The 19317-nt window shown below is 41.6% G+C and overlaps 1 protein-coding gene across 2 annotated transcripts in view; it reads left to right on the top strand.

The window, feature by feature from the left end:
- Positions 1-19317, top strand: part of flt4 (fms related receptor tyrosine kinase 4) — a 42994-nt gene that overhangs the window by 20925 nt on the left and 2752 nt on the right. For both annotated transcript variants that reach the window (XM_069171033.1, XM_069171032.1), the window contains exons 5-27: positions 58-220; positions 1251-1390; positions 1486-1657; positions 2962-3079; positions 3227-3411; positions 3946-4111; positions 7941-8076; positions 8648-8756; positions 9710-10069; positions 10641-10787; positions 11582-11713; positions 12340-12446; positions 14123-14258; positions 14759-14863; positions 15080-15193; positions 15806-15894; positions 16065-16224; positions 16333-16427; positions 17768-17890; positions 18082-18193; positions 18437-18536; positions 18768-18873; positions 18956-19080. In XM_069171033.1, coding sequence (XP_069027134.1) covers positions 58-220; positions 1251-1390; positions 1486-1657; positions 2962-3079; positions 3227-3411; positions 3946-4111; positions 7941-8076; positions 8648-8756; positions 9710-10069; positions 10641-10787; positions 11582-11713; positions 12340-12446; positions 14123-14258; positions 14759-14863; positions 15080-15193; positions 15806-15894; positions 16065-16224; positions 16333-16427; positions 17768-17890; positions 18082-18193; positions 18437-18536; positions 18768-18873; positions 18956-19080 — 3200 coding nt within the window. The remainder of the gene's footprint in view (positions 1-57; positions 221-1250; positions 1391-1485; positions 1658-2961; positions 3080-3226; positions 3412-3945; positions 4112-7940; positions 8077-8647; positions 8757-9709; positions 10070-10640; positions 10788-11581; positions 11714-12339; positions 12447-14122; positions 14259-14758; positions 14864-15079; positions 15194-15805; positions 15895-16064; positions 16225-16332; positions 16428-17767; positions 17891-18081; positions 18194-18436; positions 18537-18767; positions 18874-18955; positions 19081-19317) is intronic.

Below are 19317 nucleotides of genomic sequence, written 5' to 3'. Positions count from 1 at the left end.
TTGATTGATGATTTGAGCTACTACAAATTATTTTTGTGCATCTATGTGTCAACTCAGCATCCCACGCCTCTGGAGAAGAACGGAATGACATGGGACAACAAGCGAGGCTGGTCCATTCCCAGACAAGTCATAGACAGCAGGCTGGTCATAGCAGTTTTGTGTGTGGCCACGCTGGGAGGCAAAGAGTACCAATCTGCCAGCTACGTGATCCACACCACGGGTAAAAAAAAACCACACACTACAATGTATCTACGTTAACTCCAAAGGTTTAAAAAGACCAGTCTGAATTTCAGCAGGAAGCCCAGCAGCTATGTAAAGAATCATAGCTAACCTCAGCTTTTAAAAACACTCCTGACCCAGTACAAATATTTGAAGGAGATTTGTGACTGCTCATGTTGAGGAAGAAATTATCTGGAAAATCAAAAACTGAAAATCAAAGACCGACTGCCTCGTCATCATAATTCTGCCCGAATGCTGACAATTTCAAGGCTTTTATTTAATTATGTAATTTCCTCAAGAACAACTACTCCTTTTAATGTGGGGTGTGAGCCATTAGGGCAGCAGAACTAAAAAGACAAGAAAGAAAAAGAAGGACAGTTAAGGCGTAATTCAATTTTAGGAGACGAAAATGAAGAGGCAAGACTTTGGCTTGAGGTTCGCTCTCATTGTGAGTGTACTCTGAGGGACCCTGAGGCTCAGTGCTATGTTGTGTGAGATCATTTACCCCTCTCTTCAGAGGGTGAAAGAAACTCATACCAACAGCTGCTGGCCAAAAGTAATAGCTACATCAGTCACGGGAGAAACTCAGAGCGAGTCTTCACTCTGAACTCCAATGAAGTGTTTAAACAATCAGGAAACCATGGGCTGCTGCACAGACATCACCAGCACAGTTTGTTTTTTACATGCTGTGTCATTTCCAGGGACTGCAGAGAGATATGGCTTGAATATCAGGTAGACTGGCCAGTGTACAAGGCTTTCTTCTTTTTTCTCGCTTATCTTTAAATGAGGCTTCACTGTGTTCCAGTTTAATTTCCCTCAGTAATATGGCTTGACGCATGAATGGAAAGTGTGTGAGGTTTTGATGGACAGCCTCTTTAAAGTAGGATGCCTCCTCTGGTCCAAAGTAAAGTTATTTCCTCTGGTCCTGTGAGGAAGGAAAAACTGCTGACGATGTCACTGTGACCTCTCTCACTGTCTCCCTCCCTCTGTCCAACTGTCTCTCCCTCCCCCTTTTTCTTTTTCCTGGACAGGAAGTCAGGTTTACGATGTCAAGCTGTTTCCTGAGGACCCGGTAGAGCTGATAGTGGGAGAGGCCCTCACCCTGAACTGCACAGCGCTGGTGGAGTTCGACGCTGGGGTGGACATTCAGTGGAGTTACCCTGGCAAACAGGTACTCAGCCGATGGTCACATGTTGCATCAGTAAATAAAAAGCCTGAATCTCAGATGGAGTCTGATGATACTCACTGTCTGCTCCTCCTCACCAGACCAACAGTTGGGTGGAAACTAAGTCTCATCGTGAATCTCTGTCTCATGCCACAGAGGCTGTGAGCATCCTGACGATCCACAGTGTTAATGTTACAGACACTGGACCGTACATCTGCAACGTCACCAGCATGGAAAGAACACTAACCCAACAAACTCAGGTTATAGTTCACGGTAAGCAGTTGCACAAAACAGACTACATTTACTGTACAGCCTGGTCTGTTTTTTTTTGGCTGGACCGCAACAGTGGGGCACAAAATACAACGTCAGTCATTTAATGAGTGATAAAGTTACACTATTGGCTGGCCGAATGACTGATGTCTGACTGAAGAAATCAGCACTGGTCAGCAGAATGCAACACTCTTCCTGTTTCCATTTCAAATTAAACGAGCGTATTTCAAATTAAAAGCCCGATAGCATTTCATACATGGTCCAGCCAAATACCAGGCTTTTACACTGTTGTGTTTTGATAGCTCAAGCTCCCTAAATTTCACATTTAGCTAAATATAACAGCAACATGCTGACTACTGACAACATGCTGAAGTTAAACAAATGGTTTTGGGCAAGTTATCAGCATTATATTAGATATCAGGGATTACCGAAGTCATTAGATTCAGTCATTAAGAATCCACCCATTAGTTGGCAAAAAGTGTTTCACTAAAACCCACAAATTAGGCGTTCATAGTAGGAAAATGTTTAGGGGATACTGCATATGTGAATGTAATTTATCCAATAACTGTTGAGATATTTCAGTCTGGAACAAAGTGATGGCCCAACAAACGGAAACTGCCATCTGTAAAGTCCCTCTCGCTAGCATTTCTAAAAAAAAAAGCAAACATATGTTACTTGCAACTGTGAGATAGTAAATGCTATAATGTGGTCTAACAAGAGCCAGTGATTCATTAACGTCCATGAAAAAGCAGTATTAATGTAGGTTTACTTTGGCACCAATTTCTAACAAAAACCACCATTACCCACTGGTCATATCAGATTAAGAACTGGCTGTTGCTTAAATGTGTCATCCTCACATTTTGATAATAAGATTCTCACTGAGACAAAATTGTAATGTTTTGTTTTAAAGATAATAATCTCTCAAATGTCTTGAAAGGTGGCTGGTTCTAATGGTGACTCCGAGTTACATCAAGAAACGAGTTTAAATATCAACAGAAGCTTTTCAAATCACCCTTTCAGTACAATGCAATTTATTGGCAAAGTAGTAAACATACTGAACACACACACACACACACACACACACACACACACACACACACACACACACACACACACACACACACACACACACACACACACATTTCTTTTGACATTTTGATGCATGACTGTCTGCAGTCATTTGATTCCAGTCAGTGCAATGAATCCAAGCTGACTTCTACAGCTTCTACAATCTACAAAGCCTTCGAACTTTACGCTTTTGAAGCAGTAACTACTTTATGTAAATGACTGAATGCCTGTAATTCCAGAAAGACCATTTATCAACCTCGACTACAGCAATGGACCTATGGTGGAGGTGACTGCTGGCCAGAAGTCGTTCAAATTACAAGTAAATGTGTCTGCCTTCCCCACACCTGATACACAATGGTAAGATAAGACTCTCTGGTGTGTTCATCAAATGTAATGGGAGATTTTTAAAAGCATAATTAGGCCTTACACAGTGGAGATTTTCAGATTAATTCAGAGGCAAAGCACCTCAGCAGGAGCCTATTCACTGCTGTATTTCGTGTCCAGGTGTAAAGACGGAAAGCTGATAAACCAGCGCCCGGAGTTCAAGATGAAAAGAATGAGGATGCACAGTAACCACGTGTTGGAGATTAAGGATGTTTGTCAGGAGGATTCTGGGCTCTACACAGTAGTGCTGAAAAACAGTGCCGCTTTGCTGGAGAGGAGGCTCAACATCACGCTTGTTGTCAATGGTATGTTGGTCCGTGTACCCTCGGAGGAAATCGCACCAGATGTTTTGCGGATGTGCAACAGTTAACTGTAGAGATTTACTGGTTTTCTAAGTAAAAGAACACAGAATATATGCATGATGGTTCACCATGGAGGTATAATGATTATTGCTTTATTACAAAAAAAAAAGGTGTAATATGAGCATATACTCCTATGTGTTTTTTTTTAAATTTTTTTAAATTTTATTATTGAATAAAAAATAAAACATCACAATTGCATCAACAAAGAACTGATGTACAGAAAGTTTTGAAGATCAGCTTACATTCTCATAGTGCGTCTATACAAAGTGCAAACAAAATACACAGAAAACAAACTGGTTGAAATAGCCTCCACGAAACCAAAATTTAAGGTTATCTATGAATTGCATTAAGAGGTTGATTTGTGTTCTCCATGATGGACTGGAATCTACTCAATGAACATACAGTATAATGGGATATGCCTGTCATCCTAAATATTATGGCTGACTGGTTGATTGGCTTGGCTCTCCTCTTCCTCAGTTCCCCCACAGATTCATGAGAAAGAAGTGGCAGATCCGTCCAGTCCCTACCCCAGCGGCAGCAGCCAGACGCTAACATGTACCGCCTATGGGCTCCCCGCTCCCAACGTCAGCTGGCAGTGGAGGGCTTGGGGCCCCTGTGTTCTCAACAGCACCCAAAGCAGAGTGTAAGAAAAACTTTCTGTTCCAGATACATTCATGATATTTTTGCAATCCAATGTGAAAGAAGATTAGGTTTGATCAAACAGGGCTGAGAGGAGGAGAGGAGTGGGTTGCAGTGCATGAAGCGTTATATAAGGCCAGATAACAAGAGGAGGTCAGTGTGAAATGATCCACTGGCCCTGAGTGAAGACGAGAAGGAGATGATAACAACAAAAAAAAAAGTGTTGGTGAATAAATAGAAGTGGGGTTGGCTGAAAACTACTCCGCTCCTCCGCTCCCTTCACTGGTTACCAGTAGCTGCCCGCATCTGTTTCAACACATTGGTATTTGCATACCGTGCTGCAAACAGATCGGGTCCAGTGTACATCCAGGACATGGTCCAACCTTACACCCCAGCCCGTTCACTCCGCTCTGCATCCACCAATCGGCTTGTTGCTCCCTCGCTGCGAGCTAAACACTCTACAAAATCACGACTGTTTGCTGTCCTGGCTCCTAAATGGTGGAATGAGCTCCCCAACAACATCAGGACAGCGGAAACTCTGCACATCTTCCGCCGCAAACTAAAAGCACTTCTCTTCTGACTTTACCTTGAATAGGTAGCACTTTAGTAGTGCTTAAAATGGCACTTACGTACAGCACTTTGTAGTTTGGCTTTCTTGAAGAAATTGTATTTTCTTGATTCTTGTTGTTCTGGGTTTTGTACCCTCATGGTCGAAATGCACTTATTGTAAGTCACTTTGGACAAAAGCGTCAGCTAAATGAAATGTAATGTAATGTAAAAAGGGAAAAGTGTATATAAAGTATAGAGGAAAGAGCAGAATAAAGGATAGTGACTGTTCGATGTCCAGCCAGCTTCCTCCCCCACTGTAATAATGTGCCTGTTGTTCTGCTCCTGATCCGCCACAGTCCAGCTCTCACACAGCAGTGGCACTTTCTGACATGCAAAAGAAAACCCATAAATGCACACAGACACAACACACACAGACTCGATTCACAAATGCACATAAATCGCAGAGATGTGTTTGGGTCCATCAGAGTGCAATATATATGACACACACATTGCCCTGGGCTTTTTCCTACCTTTCTCCATCTTGTGTGAAATGCACAACATGATAACACGGATTCTTTCCGACAGCCACATTCAGTTATGTTCTTTAAGCCCCAGTGTTGTGGCTGCCTCGGCTGAATATCCATTGATTATTCACCTCCCTCCAACTTCTTCCTCCAAGGCTTCAATTCTGAAGTTATTGCTGTTCTGACTTTCCTACATGTCTACATGCAACATAAATGCAGACAATAGCTGCCCAACATGTTCATATAAGCAGCACAGTCTGAAACAAACAACATGTAGCAGGTTCGGCTGAAGTTTAGCTCAAATTGCTCAGTTCATATTCTGTCTCATGCGCTCTGCATCTGCTATGACATTTCATGTGTGCTGACTGATCACGATTGTTTTGACCTTTTTCAGTGTATCAGAATTGTTACGTTTCCAAAAAACACCAAACATGACAAACGGGGGTCGCTAGTAGGGAAACTAAATAGAAGCACTGCACGTATTGGGGGGAACAAAGCAATAAAGTAGGGCAGTTTTGGTCATGGAAAAGAAGCTGTGAAAGTACAACTCCCACAACGTCTATCGAAACTATAGAAAAACAAAAGAATTGGACCCAAACAATCAAAATCACAGTTAGGGGTCACTGGGAAGGGGAACAGAATCAGAATTTAAGGCAGGCATGAGGTTCAACAACAAAAATGTAAAAAAAATTCCAACTTCAAACACAGCAAACCAGCCAGTCAACTAAAGGTGTTGACCTTCTGGAAACACACACACATAACTGAGCACCAAACCTAAGTGGCTATATAACCTCCCAGGCTGAAGGTCACCAGGTGAGGGGGAACATCACGGGTGCAACAAATAGCTCCTGATTAGGAAGAGTCAGTGATCGTGTAACATGGATGATCATAACAGAATTGAATTTCCTTTTTAAATCCTTTTTTAAAGAGTGGTAGTACAATGTGGATTAATTCTGAAGTGTTTCCAAAATGAAGTGTACTTGATTAAAATATATATATATATATTTCTACACTTTTGTCATTGTAGTGGTGCAGGAATTTTCTCAGAACTTTTATCTGAGATTACTTCAAGAAGAGTGGCCTTGCTTGATAAGAACCATGTGTGTTTGTTGCGGGGACATAAATCCGCTCTCACTGTCACTGCTGGGATTTTCCTCCCTTTTAGTGACAAACAGCAGGTCCACACAAAATGATAAGACTTTCTATTAAAGTTTTTTAGTTAAGGGAAAAGTTAGACCTTCTGTTGCTGAGTTAGATAAGAAGATCAATACCAGGATATTTGTATGCTAAATATGAAGCAACAGCCAGCAAAGAATAGGTTATCCTACCATAAAGGAAAAAAAGTTGAATAAATGCACCTCCTGGAAACTCCAATTAATGATTCCTTCCTCTGAACACAGAGGCTCTTTTTTTTTATCAGAAGTATCCGCTCCAGGACCTTTACATGGATGCTAATTAGGTTTTTCTGCCGTACTAGCCCATATCTGGCAAAACAATCATGACTGGGGCAGGTTAAACTATAGACTGCACAGGAAGATAGACAACATCTAGGCAACATTGCTTCCCAAAAGTCAAACCCAGACATGTTAATCAGCCTCAGGTGGCTGGTTGCAGTATAGGTCATCAACCCCACCCCCTCTGTGTTAGCGGATGCAGGGCATGGGTCAAGCTAAAATAATCAAAGTACACTTTAAACAAATTTTTCCTGAAAAGGGTGTCTGTCATTTTTGATGGTCTTGATCACACAGATGCAGCTTCATTCAAGTGTTCATTTATTTGTTTTTATAAGTGGTAATTTGATTCCATAAAAAAGAGGGGATGACAATTGAAAACTGCTCTGAGTAAAGGAGTTGCAGAGACACGGGTGTATTGGCAGGACCTTGAAATCGCAGCCCCACTTCATTGATAAAGCAAATGAGATATAATGTCTTAATCAGTGACTATTTAGAAGCAGATTTTGTTTATTTGTGAAAACAAGGTTAGCTGCGAGTTTATCTGCCTGTTATGATCTCAATGTTATTTCAATGTCTTTTTCACACTACCAGGTATATAATTCTTACACTCTCACTCAGTATGCTAACATTCTCACAACCACAATGTTGAATGACATTTTGATTGTTTAATTGAAGCAGGTATAATGTTTAACATGTTTAACTTATCATAATTTAGCATGTTAGCTTGCTATAAAATTTGTTCACAATCCAAAGTGTTGTACAATTTAAAAATGTGACCTGATAGTAGTAGAGGAAAGTCAGGGTTGTTTGTTGTCAATAAAATATTATGAGGAAATCCAAATCGACAGTGTTCTTCAGATTGAGTTATTTATGTCTATCTATAATGATATTTATGTATTATTATTATTGATTTATTTATGACATGTATAAGGTTTGTAGATTATGTAGATAGTAAAAATGAAACTGGCCCTGATTATCTTCCTGTAATGTAGAGTAGTTGCATTCAGGAGAAATTGCTAAATAAAATTCAGTTTCATGTTTCGTTAGTTCTGCTATAATGCATGTTCACACTGTGGATCATAATATTAAAAATGTATACCGTAGTTTTTCCATTAGTTGCCAGGACACTTGGCATAATTGCCTCAGCTTTGGCATACAAGCTGATCTGAAAATGTAATCCAGTGTATGGATAAAACATTCTCATAAAGTCTCGGGCTATGGTTGGGGTGCTTCTGAATTTGGCCCAGTGTCTGCTGTACATGTCAATGAGGGGTGATGTCATGAATGTGTCTGTGCTTCTTTCCAGAGTCCGACGAGACAGGAAGGGCAGGAGTGACAGGATTGCAGACTGTCAAAACTGGCAGGGCATTACCTTGGAAAATGCCATGAATGAAATTGAAACTATTGAGAAGTCTGTCGAAGTGGTGGATGGACGAAAAAAGGTTCATTATAGCTTGTTGTGATTGTTAATGTCTTTGTATGGGCAGACCTAAAGTATCTTTTCATAAATCCTAAAATGAATAATATTATAATGTGATTATGTAGAAAGAAATTACAGAACGTGATTAGGACATAACCTAGAAATGAGGACATTTACGTAAGCAGACTTATCCATGAACTGTGATGTTTTTATGTAAGTGTCCCAAATTCTGTGCTCCATAACAAAATTTGTCAATCAAGAGCCATTTCCACAGTAGAAATATTTAGAACAGTCTTCCTCTACAGACTTCCTGTACTGACTGATTATAAACACATCCAGATGCACGTGCATTTATAAACCACCGCCATAAGAGGAAATTATCACATGAGCACAAACACATGCTCACACACGCAAACGTCCTGTTTTTTTCATTTACACCTGAGTGAGTTTGCTTCTTGTCTGCCTGTCAACAGAAAAATGTGTTTTGCGTGAACTCATAGAGAATTGCATGACAGCCATCCGCACTTCCTTTTAAAATATGTGTGTTTCTTACAGATTATTTTAAGTTTCATCCTCCCTTCCTCTCCTCACAGATAGTGAGCAGGCTTCAGATTCGCAATGCCAGTGTTTCCATCATGTACAAGTGTTCAGCTGAAAACAAAGTGGGCAAGGATGAGCGTCTCATCTACTTCTATGTAACCAGTGAGTATGTCGGGTTAGATTTCACACAAACACGGAATAATTTACAGATTTACCCCCAAATCCCCACCAGGGCTTCAGCATGTAGCCAGGCGGATAATTCAAAGAAATACAAGATCTGTCTTTGTGGATTTAGCTTTTAACTAATTACAATGGAGGTGAAGAGAATTTATGATGCTCACAGCAATAAAAAAAAATTGATTTAGAATTTAAATCAGCACTTTACTTTCTACCAAATAACGTGAATGGTTTACTGAATTGGTTTCTCAGTCACAAAGAGATGGGCCCAACAGGTCAAGGGACCGTAAATAGTTCTGTTCTGTTCGAAGTGACGATGTATTTCTGTATCTGCGTTTCTTTGATCAGTAAGCCTATAGAAATACTTTATAGAAATATTTACTGTATAAATATTATTTACAGCCTGCTGTTGAAAACCAAACCTTCACATTTTTTTCTATAAGAATAAAAAAAATCGTATTCCTTTTAAAATATTTATACAGTATTTGGTGGAGAGACTTGTCAGTTCAGATCTACTGCTACAGGAAGGTACGAGCAGAGTTTGGGAAGAATTTTGTCAGCCACTTTTAAAGCAACCAAAAAATGTCAACCAAGAAAAATGCAGTCTTAAGTTTGATATGCTTTGCCCACTGCCTCATAAGACTTTCATGCCAAAGAAAACTGCTCACAGTGGAGTTGGTCTGCAGGTTATCCAGGCTAACAGGGACTAATGTTGCTGCTGAATTTTTAAATGTTGTCACCCCACAAACCAAATTTCACTGTCTTCCATTTTACTGATGAGCTTAAAGCAAATACTGGTTCTATCTGCATGTCATTGCTCTGGATTTATGTGAGAAATTGTCTTTTTGTTGTTTTAAGGAATATATTTGATTAATGTGCAATACAAAACTCAAGAAAGTATCCATAACATCCTACCTGCCTCTCTCTCCTCTTCAAAGCCATTCCTGAGGGCTTCAGTGTGGATGTCCAGCCCACAGAGAATCCCCTGGAGCAGGAGAGAGTTTCTCTCTGCTGCAGCGCTGACAACTACACCTACGAGCAGCTGCAGTGGTACCGCCTTGACCCCCGGGCCCTGCAGGACGAGCAGGGAAAGTCCCAGGAGCTCGACTGCAGGAGCGTGCACTTATACGCTGACCTGCTTGACGGCCAGCTCTCCTTCCAGGAGCCCTCCAACAGCTGGGTCTTGGACTTCACCATCAACTCCATCCAGCTGCAGGACGAGGGTCATTACGTATGCGAAGCTCAGAGCAGGCGCAGCGGGGAGAAACAGTGCCTGTTCAGATACATCTCCGTCAAAGGTGAGGGATAATGGAGATAACAGCTCGAGATAAACACATGCACACATCAACTGGCATAAAACACAGTCACTCTAACCACAGCTAATTATAGAGAAAAGCTCAACGCGTGGCAATGGAAACACACATAGGTCACTATGAAGACGATGCTGATACTGGAAGCTTAATAATACACACACTCACAAAGAGGTGCCCACGCAGCTCAATACCCACATGTACACGATATGCACAGGAAGTGCCTGGTGTTTGTACAGCATCAATATGTAGTGACAGAAAACATAGGCGAGACGCTGCAGGGCTGAAATGCACAAACAAATTCATGCCCCCTTCATTTTGTGTACTGTCTAACCTCGCATCAGTGCACAGAGGACAAATGTACATTTCAATGGGTTTTTCGTGCCCTTTTTTTTTAATCCTATGAGACCGTTTGATAAATATCATGTGCATTTATAGCCCTTGAGTTGATATCACACTGTTGAAATCAGTGCAGACAAGTCATAGTGTTGATTTCACTCCCCCACCCCCCACTCCCGCCACGCTGTCTCTGTCTTTTGGCCTCCATCTCCCTCGGCAGCTCTGGAGGCACCTCGGTATAAGCGCAGCCTCACCAACCAGACTGTGAATGTGACTGAGTCTCTGCGGATGGAATGTGACGTGGAGGGCAGACCTCTGCCCCGTCTCTCCTGGTTCAAAGACAACCAGCCTCTCCACCAAATGTCAGGTGCATGAATACACCCACACAGGTGATACACCACATTTACACAACAGTGCAACCGCCCACCTGCCAGCACAGCAGCCACACATACACACACACTCAGAAAGTTTTCCCCCTCTGGAACGTAATGTGGCAGGACTTGTGTTTTCCCTCGAGGTTATTCAGATCCGGTAAGTTACCATTAAAATCTGACTCAAACATTGAAGAACATACACATTATGTCTTGTTGATATTTACCCAGATACCAGCAACTTTTGGCAGATGTTGCAGTTCATCAAGATAAATGTCAATCCAGCTATGAAAAGCCAAAACGGGCACACACACACACACACACACACACACACACACACACACACACACACACACACACACACACACACACACACGCACACACACGCGCGCGCGCGCACAACCACACACACACACACACACACACACACACACACACAGAAAACCTGCAGGCCGAGAGACAAGGCTCATTAGCTTTCTCAGTGTGTGTCTCTTCTTAACATCTGCAGGAGATAAAAGGGCGGGGTGGGTCAGTGTGACAGCTGATGCTTTGGGTTCACAGAGGGGGCTGCTGTGACATGCGGCTCAAACCACAGGGCGATGGAATTATAAATGAATAGGATTGATTGAAGTCCATAGGTGTGGCGAGAATGTTGTTGAAAATGTTGCTTAATTTATGATGTGAGAGGTGAAGGATTAGCGCCAAGTCACAGCGCATTGTTTCACAGCCTGTTGAAATATGGGCTCGAGTGTGTGTGCGTTTCACCAATCACCCCGTGCTCTCTCTGCAGGGATCCAGTTGCAGGATTCAAACCGCACGCTGAGTATCCAACGCATTCGAGAGGAGGACGCCGGTCTTTACACTTGCACCGCCTGCAACCAGCGGGGCTGTGTCCACTCCTCAGCTGCTGTCAGAGTCATCGGTGAGACAGACGCACACACGCGCACACGCACGCACGCACGCACGCACGCACGCACGCGCGCACACACACACACACACACACACACACACACACACACACACACACACACACACACACACACAAAGAAAGGGACACCTGAATCTACTCATTCACTCTCTCCACTAACATGTGGTCTGTCGAGTGTACTCAAGCCTGAAATCACAGTTGCCCGGGAACTCTCATCTTCACCACCAAAATGTGCAGGTCACAGATTTTTGTCATTCACCTCTCGCACTTTCACTGCAGCTGTAGGTTTTGTGCTTTTGTTATGCACAGCTCTCCACTATATAATCAAACTCATTGACTGCTGGAGCATTTTGTATTGAGAATAAATAATTTAATGGCTTTGCTTGAAGTGGTTTAATGAAGAATGGAAAAAAAAAATTAGTAAATGTCTGATTTGCATATTGATTTAACCTAAAGATTTGGTGTGAGCAGCTGGCCAGAAAGCTGGGGCAAATACTTTGTAATGCAGCGCCCCCTATAGTTGGTAAAAAGTAAGACATGTGACAGGATAGAGAGGTTTTCAAAAGATGTGCATCTAAAAGTGACTCTTTTTTTTTTTTTGTCCCTTTCTTTCTGCTAAGGTTCAAGTGACAAGGCCAGTGTGGAGATTGTAATCCTCATCGGGACCGGAGTCATCGCTGTTTTCTTCTGGGCCTTACTCATCCTCATCTTCTGCAATGTGAAACGGGTCAGAGGACATCACATTTCGTTGTGTCTGCATTTGGGTGTTTGAGAGAGAAACCGGCAGACTGTGACGGAGACACTGTGACCACTGACTCACAATTTGCCTGTTGGCGTCTGTTTAATCTCAGAGATAGTCTGTAATTTACACCCTGAGAGAGTCACTGATACTGTATCTGCTCTCAGTCAGTCCAATTAGTCGTTTACTGCTATTAGGCATAACAACAGGCACCTTCATAATGAGGCTCCAATTGCAGTTTATTTTTCCTCACTTGGTCATTTGTGAGATCATGTCACACAGTTGCTCTGGCGTAATTAGCGAGGCGGTGCTGCAATTATCAAATTAATTAGGCAATTAGTTGTTTTTTTCTCACATCTGTCAATAGTTCTGCTTCTAAATTTGGTAGGTTTGTCACATTCTGCAGCTATTTCAAACCAGAAAATAGTCAATACTGAATACCTTTCAGGAAATTCAAATGTTTGACAAAGTACCACAATAAAAATTTTAGCATATCGGAAAACATTTTTGCAGTATGTTTGTTTTGACATAACTTAGATTGCCATCTCTTCAGCACAAAAAGAATGTCAGTTGCCAAAATTACATGTTAACGTATAATTGAAATTAAATTGCTTTTTTTAAAATATGCCGCAGCAGGAAGTCACATGTCCTATTTTCTTCTTTGAGAGAAACTCAAAGATACATAGGGAAACATTTATATTTTAAATGATTTGGATTCACATGTTTTGCATTGAAAAGACTAATCAGAATACTGTTAGTTCTCCATCTTCGTCTATTACATTCTTTTAAACTATATTTGCATAAAAGAGTTATGTTCTTGTTCTGTCATTGGTCACACTGACTTTCCTGTTAAAGTTTTCTTATAAAAAATTATGCCATGTCTACTCAGGAGGTGTTTCAGCCACATTTTACTTATGCTGTATGTACTTAAATGCAACTTGTCGAATATTTTTAATCTTTTAATCTATTTTCTGCTATCACCGTTTATACGAGTTTTGAGTGCTGCCAAAACACAAGTGACGTAAAACTCATTATTGTAACTGAACACATTCACTGTGGACACACATGGAGCACCATGTGCACCATTAGCTGGCGTGCACTGCTAATGTCCCTTTGCAGGACAGGTAGCTAATAAGCTGATTTGCTGCAGCATGTCAAATAGCATCTACTCTGCAAAAATCACATCAGTCCATTTAGATACTAATGTGGTCTTCTCTTCAACAACACACTATCTGTCTGTCAGTGGCCTTTAAGACACAACACAGTACAGTTTGTTTGTCTCTTGCCTCCCAGCTGCTGTCAGTCAAACACAGATGGGACCCTTCAGCCAGTTGGGGCAAAGAGCAGCTAAAAGATTTCTCCAGAAAAGGGAGTGAAACGATTTCTCCAGAAATCGTTTCACTCCCTTTTAGTAATAAAAAAAACTGTCCAAAATGGATTTAAACAACATAGTAACATATTAATGCCTGCAAACATTTTCAAAAAGGACTTCTGTCATAACATACTACAGTAATCATTCCCTCAACATGGACCATCATGTTTGTCTAACCTTTTTTTTTATTGCTCTGTGTCCACCACTTTCTTTACAATCGTCATTTTCCTCTGACCATCCTGATCTCTGATTTCCTCACTTACACTGGCCCCCTCTCTCACCTGAACTTCAGGTTAACCCGGCAGACATAAAGACAGGCTATCTGTCGATCATCATGGACCCGGGGGAAGTGCCCCTGGATGAGCAGTGTGAATACCTGCCCTATGACTCATCTGAGTGGGAGATCTCCAGAGACAGACTCAGACTGGGTGAGTTACAGAGGATGGCTGGATGGATGGATGGCTGGATGGATGGATGGATGGATGGATGGCGGAGGAGCATACGAGAGGGAGGTGCGCGTGAGGACATATGCGGGCGTGTGTGAGGACAAATAGATGGATGAAACTGAATTGCTTTTCCATTTCCAGAATCCCTAATGCCATGACTTTGGATGCCAGCCAGCTAGGCAGACTGCTGCCAAGTAAAGTGCTAATGTTAAATATGTGCTTATTCCCAGAACAGCTTTTTAAAAATGCCCCAATGAAAAGCATCTGTTCCGCGACAGCAACTTATTGGGACATGTTGTTTTCCAAACGCTGCAATTGATATTCTGATTCTTCCCCCTTGTCTCTGAGGATGTGATATGCATTTACGGTTGGCAAATGCTTCCCTATCACAACTGTTTGTGTACTCCATTGAGACAAAACCCGAGCCTGCATAGATCAACGAGCATGAATGTTTTGTTGCTCTGTTCTTTCCCCTGACACAGGAAAGGTTTTAGGCCACGGTGCCTTCGGAAAAGTAATTGAAGCATCAATCTACGGCATCAGCAAGAGCAACAGTTTGGACACCGTGGCTGTCAAGATGCTGAAGGGTGGGATTTGGCTTTGTATATTTACTGTATGCATATGAGTATTGTCGGATACTTTGTAAGCCTAAGAGTTAGCTAAATAGCTTTGCTATATGTATGTGCAGTACAGTTTGAGTCCCATATGATTTATTAAATGAGCACGTAAAATAAGCTCTTGCAAATATACACAATAAGATGTGTTTTATGAATGAAATATCACTTTGCGGGGATGTGTTACAGACGGAGCCACAGCCAGTGAGCACAAAGCCTTGATGTCCGAGTTAAAGATTCTGATTCACATCGGGAACCATCTGAACGTAGTGAACCTGTTAGGAGCCTGCACCAAACCAAATGGTGAGTACACAGACTGACAAATTCATAGTTAGTGTTGGAAAAGGTTGACGTGTTTAAACACTTCATTTAAATTGCAAATTGATGGACCGAATCACCAAAGCTGATCAATATGCCAATTTCACTGCACCGGGTGTAGACAAAATAATGTGAACACCCTGTGAAAAATGAATATAAAATTGTCACTGCAATATAATTTGATCATCTTCTTTGTCACTGTAGTTCTGAAAGTTTTATTTTGGAGATATTTTAAAATTTCCCATGAACATACATGTGCAGTTTGACTTCATTTCAGCTCTGCTGTTTGTCCAGTTCAGTGTGAAATTTATTTTTCTAAGAAATGTTGAGCAAACCAAAGGAGATGTAAAGCAGCTGCCTTTTAATAATTTTGACCTACACAGCACACTTTTGTGGGGGGTACATCTGAAAAGGTTTATCCTAAACAAAAGCAGCCTGGCAGGAAATACTCAGCCCCTCACTATTTTAAATATGGCTGGAAAGAAGAATGAGGAGAGAAATCGTTTTCCTGGTTTCTTTCAAGTGAAAGCAATGTAACATGCTGAAACTTTTGAAGCCTTGTTGACAGAGATAACATTAAAGCGTCTGTATCACCAGGTCCGCTGATGGTGATAGTGGAATACTGCAAGTATGGGAATCTGTCCAACTTCCTACGAGCCAAGAGAGAGTTCTTTCTCCCCTACAGGGTATCAAAAGAAACTCATGCAATTTATACACTTCTGTGTTTGTTCTGCTTTGTCTTCAGAGAGACTCTTACTTTCAATTTGTTCATTCAGTTCACAATGACACATGCGTTACGAAACTGCTTTTTTATATTGATTTTGGAGGTGATGCACTGAGCTGTCTCCTCACTCAGGATCGCTCTCCGAAAACCCAGAGCCAGATGAGGCGGATGATTGAAGCGGGTCAGATGGACCAAAGAGCTCGTCAGCCACCTTCTCCGTCCTCCTCCCCACTCACCGGTCCTCAGAGTCCATCGTCCAACGCGTCCACTCAGAGTCCTGCTGTGGAGAAAAGTGAGTCATTCTTCAGTCACATTATTTTTCTCTTCATCCCACAAAAACAATATCTTTGTGTTCTTTTCTCTCCATGACCAACCTTGTCTTCTCTTCTTCTCTATCCAGTGGAGGACTTGTGGAAAACTCCTCTGACGATAGAAGATTTGATTTGCTACAGTTTCCAGGTGGCTCGTGGGATGGAGTTCCTGGCCTCTAGAAAGGTTAATTGTCCGCACCGCAATGTCGACAATCAGTGAATGATCTGTGGTAACTGGTGAGCAGAGGTTAGCCTCAGAGGCAGTGGGTTGTAGTCTGGATCACTGATGTGGGGGCAGCTGTGGCTCAGGTGCTGCAGTGGGTTCAGTCCTCTGGCTCCTTCTATCATGTCTCTACAACCATCAGGTATGTGTGAATGGGGGATTGAAAGGCAAATTATAACGTGCTTTATTTTTTTAAGGTAGAACTGCACTGTATGAGTGGAATCCATTCAGCTGTTCAGTCCTTTGTGCATCAAAATGATTCATGTGACCATTGTACAATTCCCTCCTACAGTATTCTGTGTACTAAAACTATTTAGGATTTAAATAAGATTATTATATACAGTTTCCAAATGAACTGCTTCATTTGCCCTGCTATAGTATTTTAGATGTTCTCTTACATTATATGTTTATTTATACCAGTGTATTAATGTGTCAGAGGCATTTTCATGTTCATGCTTATTTTATAGCTAAATGGACAACAATGTATCATAGTATTAATCTGCAAAGTATCTGCATCTGTCAAATACATTCATAACTATAAAGGTGCAGTATTTCCCCCTGAATATATTGGAGCAGTTTACACATAAAGGACTCCTATTTTGCAGCTCTAGTAAAGACCTTCCTATTTTTTAGAGCTCTGCACAAAGCTGCTCAGAGCAACTTTTATTGAAGGGACTAATCGAAGTCTTAAACTATCAGAAGCCACCGTATTACTGATTTGATTTATTCACCAGTGATGTGTTAGTCAATGTCAGTACATGGTGATGTTGAAAGAAACTCGACTGAATTAGATACCATTAAACTGGTTAATAATTCAGTTGAGATTTTTCATTAGTCATTTAGTAAACTGGGTTTTTTGAGTACCCAGGTAGTGGAGAGGTGTTTAAACTGTCACCTCCAGTGTTATTTGATTGTTTCAGATTGTTTTTGAGCTGATTTGATTCTTAACAACTCACAGAACCTTTAAAAAGATGCTTTAAAAAATGCCTTATTATTATTATTTTACCAAACCCCAAACACAATGAGGTACATTTCCTGCTACAGTCCATCTCACATGAACCAAATAGTGAGCAGCTCTCTGATATGAGAGACGTTCTCCCCCAAGCCACTCATGACGGTTTAAGGTTACTCGACAGCTTTGCAAATGGTGTTAGAAACCCAGCAATGATTCCACAGAGCCCAGTCTGGCCAAGACATTGTCCAGTCCAGTTACAAACTTGGGCAGACACAGACACAAAACATATGCGCAAACAGCTGACTGCATGATTATGATGTATATGTGGTCCTGTGTGTATCCACAGTGTATCCACAGAGACCTGGCAGCGCGGAACATTCTCCTGTCAGAGAACAACATCGTGAAGATCTGTGACTTCGGCCTTGCCAGAGACATATACAAAGACCCCGACTACGTCAGGAAAGGCAATGTACGGCATCATCACACCACCTCAAGCCACCTGGTTTATTATCAAACTCTATTTTCAGCTGGGAAACATTACATGCCTTTTTTTTTTTTGTTTTGTAACCACCCACACAATGATTACATTTAATGGCAGCTGTCATTTCTGTTTATGTGCCTATCATGTACAATCTGTCTGGTGGTTTAATGTTCTCTCAGGCTCGTCTGCCTTTAAAGTGGATGGCTCCAGAGAGTATCTTTGACAAAGTGTACACCAGTCAGAGTGACGTGTGGTCTTTTGGAGTTCTCCTCTGGGAAATCTTTTCACTCGGTAAAGTCGAAATCAAAGCACACTCATCTTGCATGAAGACGGGAACAGAGTTTCAATCTAGTTAGTGTGGCGTGTCTGTGTTTAAAAGTGTCTACAAATGTTTGTTCCTTCCAAAAACAATTAGTATTGTTGACTTTTAGAAGCAGAGTAAATTTTTATCACTTTTATCCAAACACACGATATGTTATTTTTCTGTTCCTGATGTGTTAATTAAAGTTTCCCCCTCTTTTTGTCCGCCCTCAGGTGCCTCTCCGTACCCAGGGGTCCAGATTGATGAGGATTTTTGCAAACGATTGAGAGATGGCGTCAGGATGAGATCACCAGAGACTGCCTCCCCTGAAATGTAAGTTCTTTCGCTCTCTCTTCCACATCTTGAAGAAAAATATGCTTTTGCTGTAAAACAGGATTTATCACTCTAAATGCCTTTAACTAATCAAGTAAATTCCAAGAGCAAATTTCCTCGTAAATATCCTTCAACTGACCTGCACATTTAGGAAACGAGACGGGATCAAATTTGTGATTCCATTCTGGAGTCTGTTGTTCCTGTTGTGACTGTGCTGTCCTCTGCTGGTAGATACGGCATCATGCTGGCCTGCTGGCAGGGCGAGCCCAAAGAGAGGCCGACTTTCCCCACTCTGGTTCAGATCCTGGGAGACCTGCTGCAGGACAACAGCCTACCTGTAAGTTCTGCTGGAGGAACAATAACTAACAAGTGTTTTCTGGGGAGTTTTTGGGTCTTGATGTTCTCCTCTTTCCCTTCAGGATGGGAAGGACTACATCCCTCTGAACCACTCACAGAACTCAGAGGATGACGGTTTCTCGCAGGCATCATCACGCCCTGCATCTGAGGAAGAGCTGAGACTGGCCTGCAACACTGTGCCTACAAGGTGCGAACGCATCCTCTTCTTAAAATAGAATCAACTTGGACCTGGAAGGCCTTCAGTTTTTTATGTGGTTATTTTAATCTCATTGTCAACGATCACATTCAAAGGACACAACCAAAAAGAGACTGAACACATATTGTCTGTGTTGCCAAAGCCAGATATATCTTATTCCTTGATACAACAGAGTCCCATTTAAGTTCAAAATGGTCAAATCGAAAACACATCAATAAGCAACATGGT

This window comes from Embiotoca jacksoni, unplaced genomic scaffold (genome assembly GCF_022577435.1).
Source record: "Embiotoca jacksoni isolate LCO1_2020_lvr unplaced genomic scaffold, fEmbJac1.0.p SCAF_5, whole genome shotgun sequence".
Lineage (NCBI taxonomy): Eukaryota > Metazoa > Chordata > Actinopteri > Embiotocidae > Embiotoca > Embiotoca jacksoni.
Note: the sequence above shows the minus strand (reverse complement) of the source record. Positions and strands in the feature narration are given on the sequence as shown.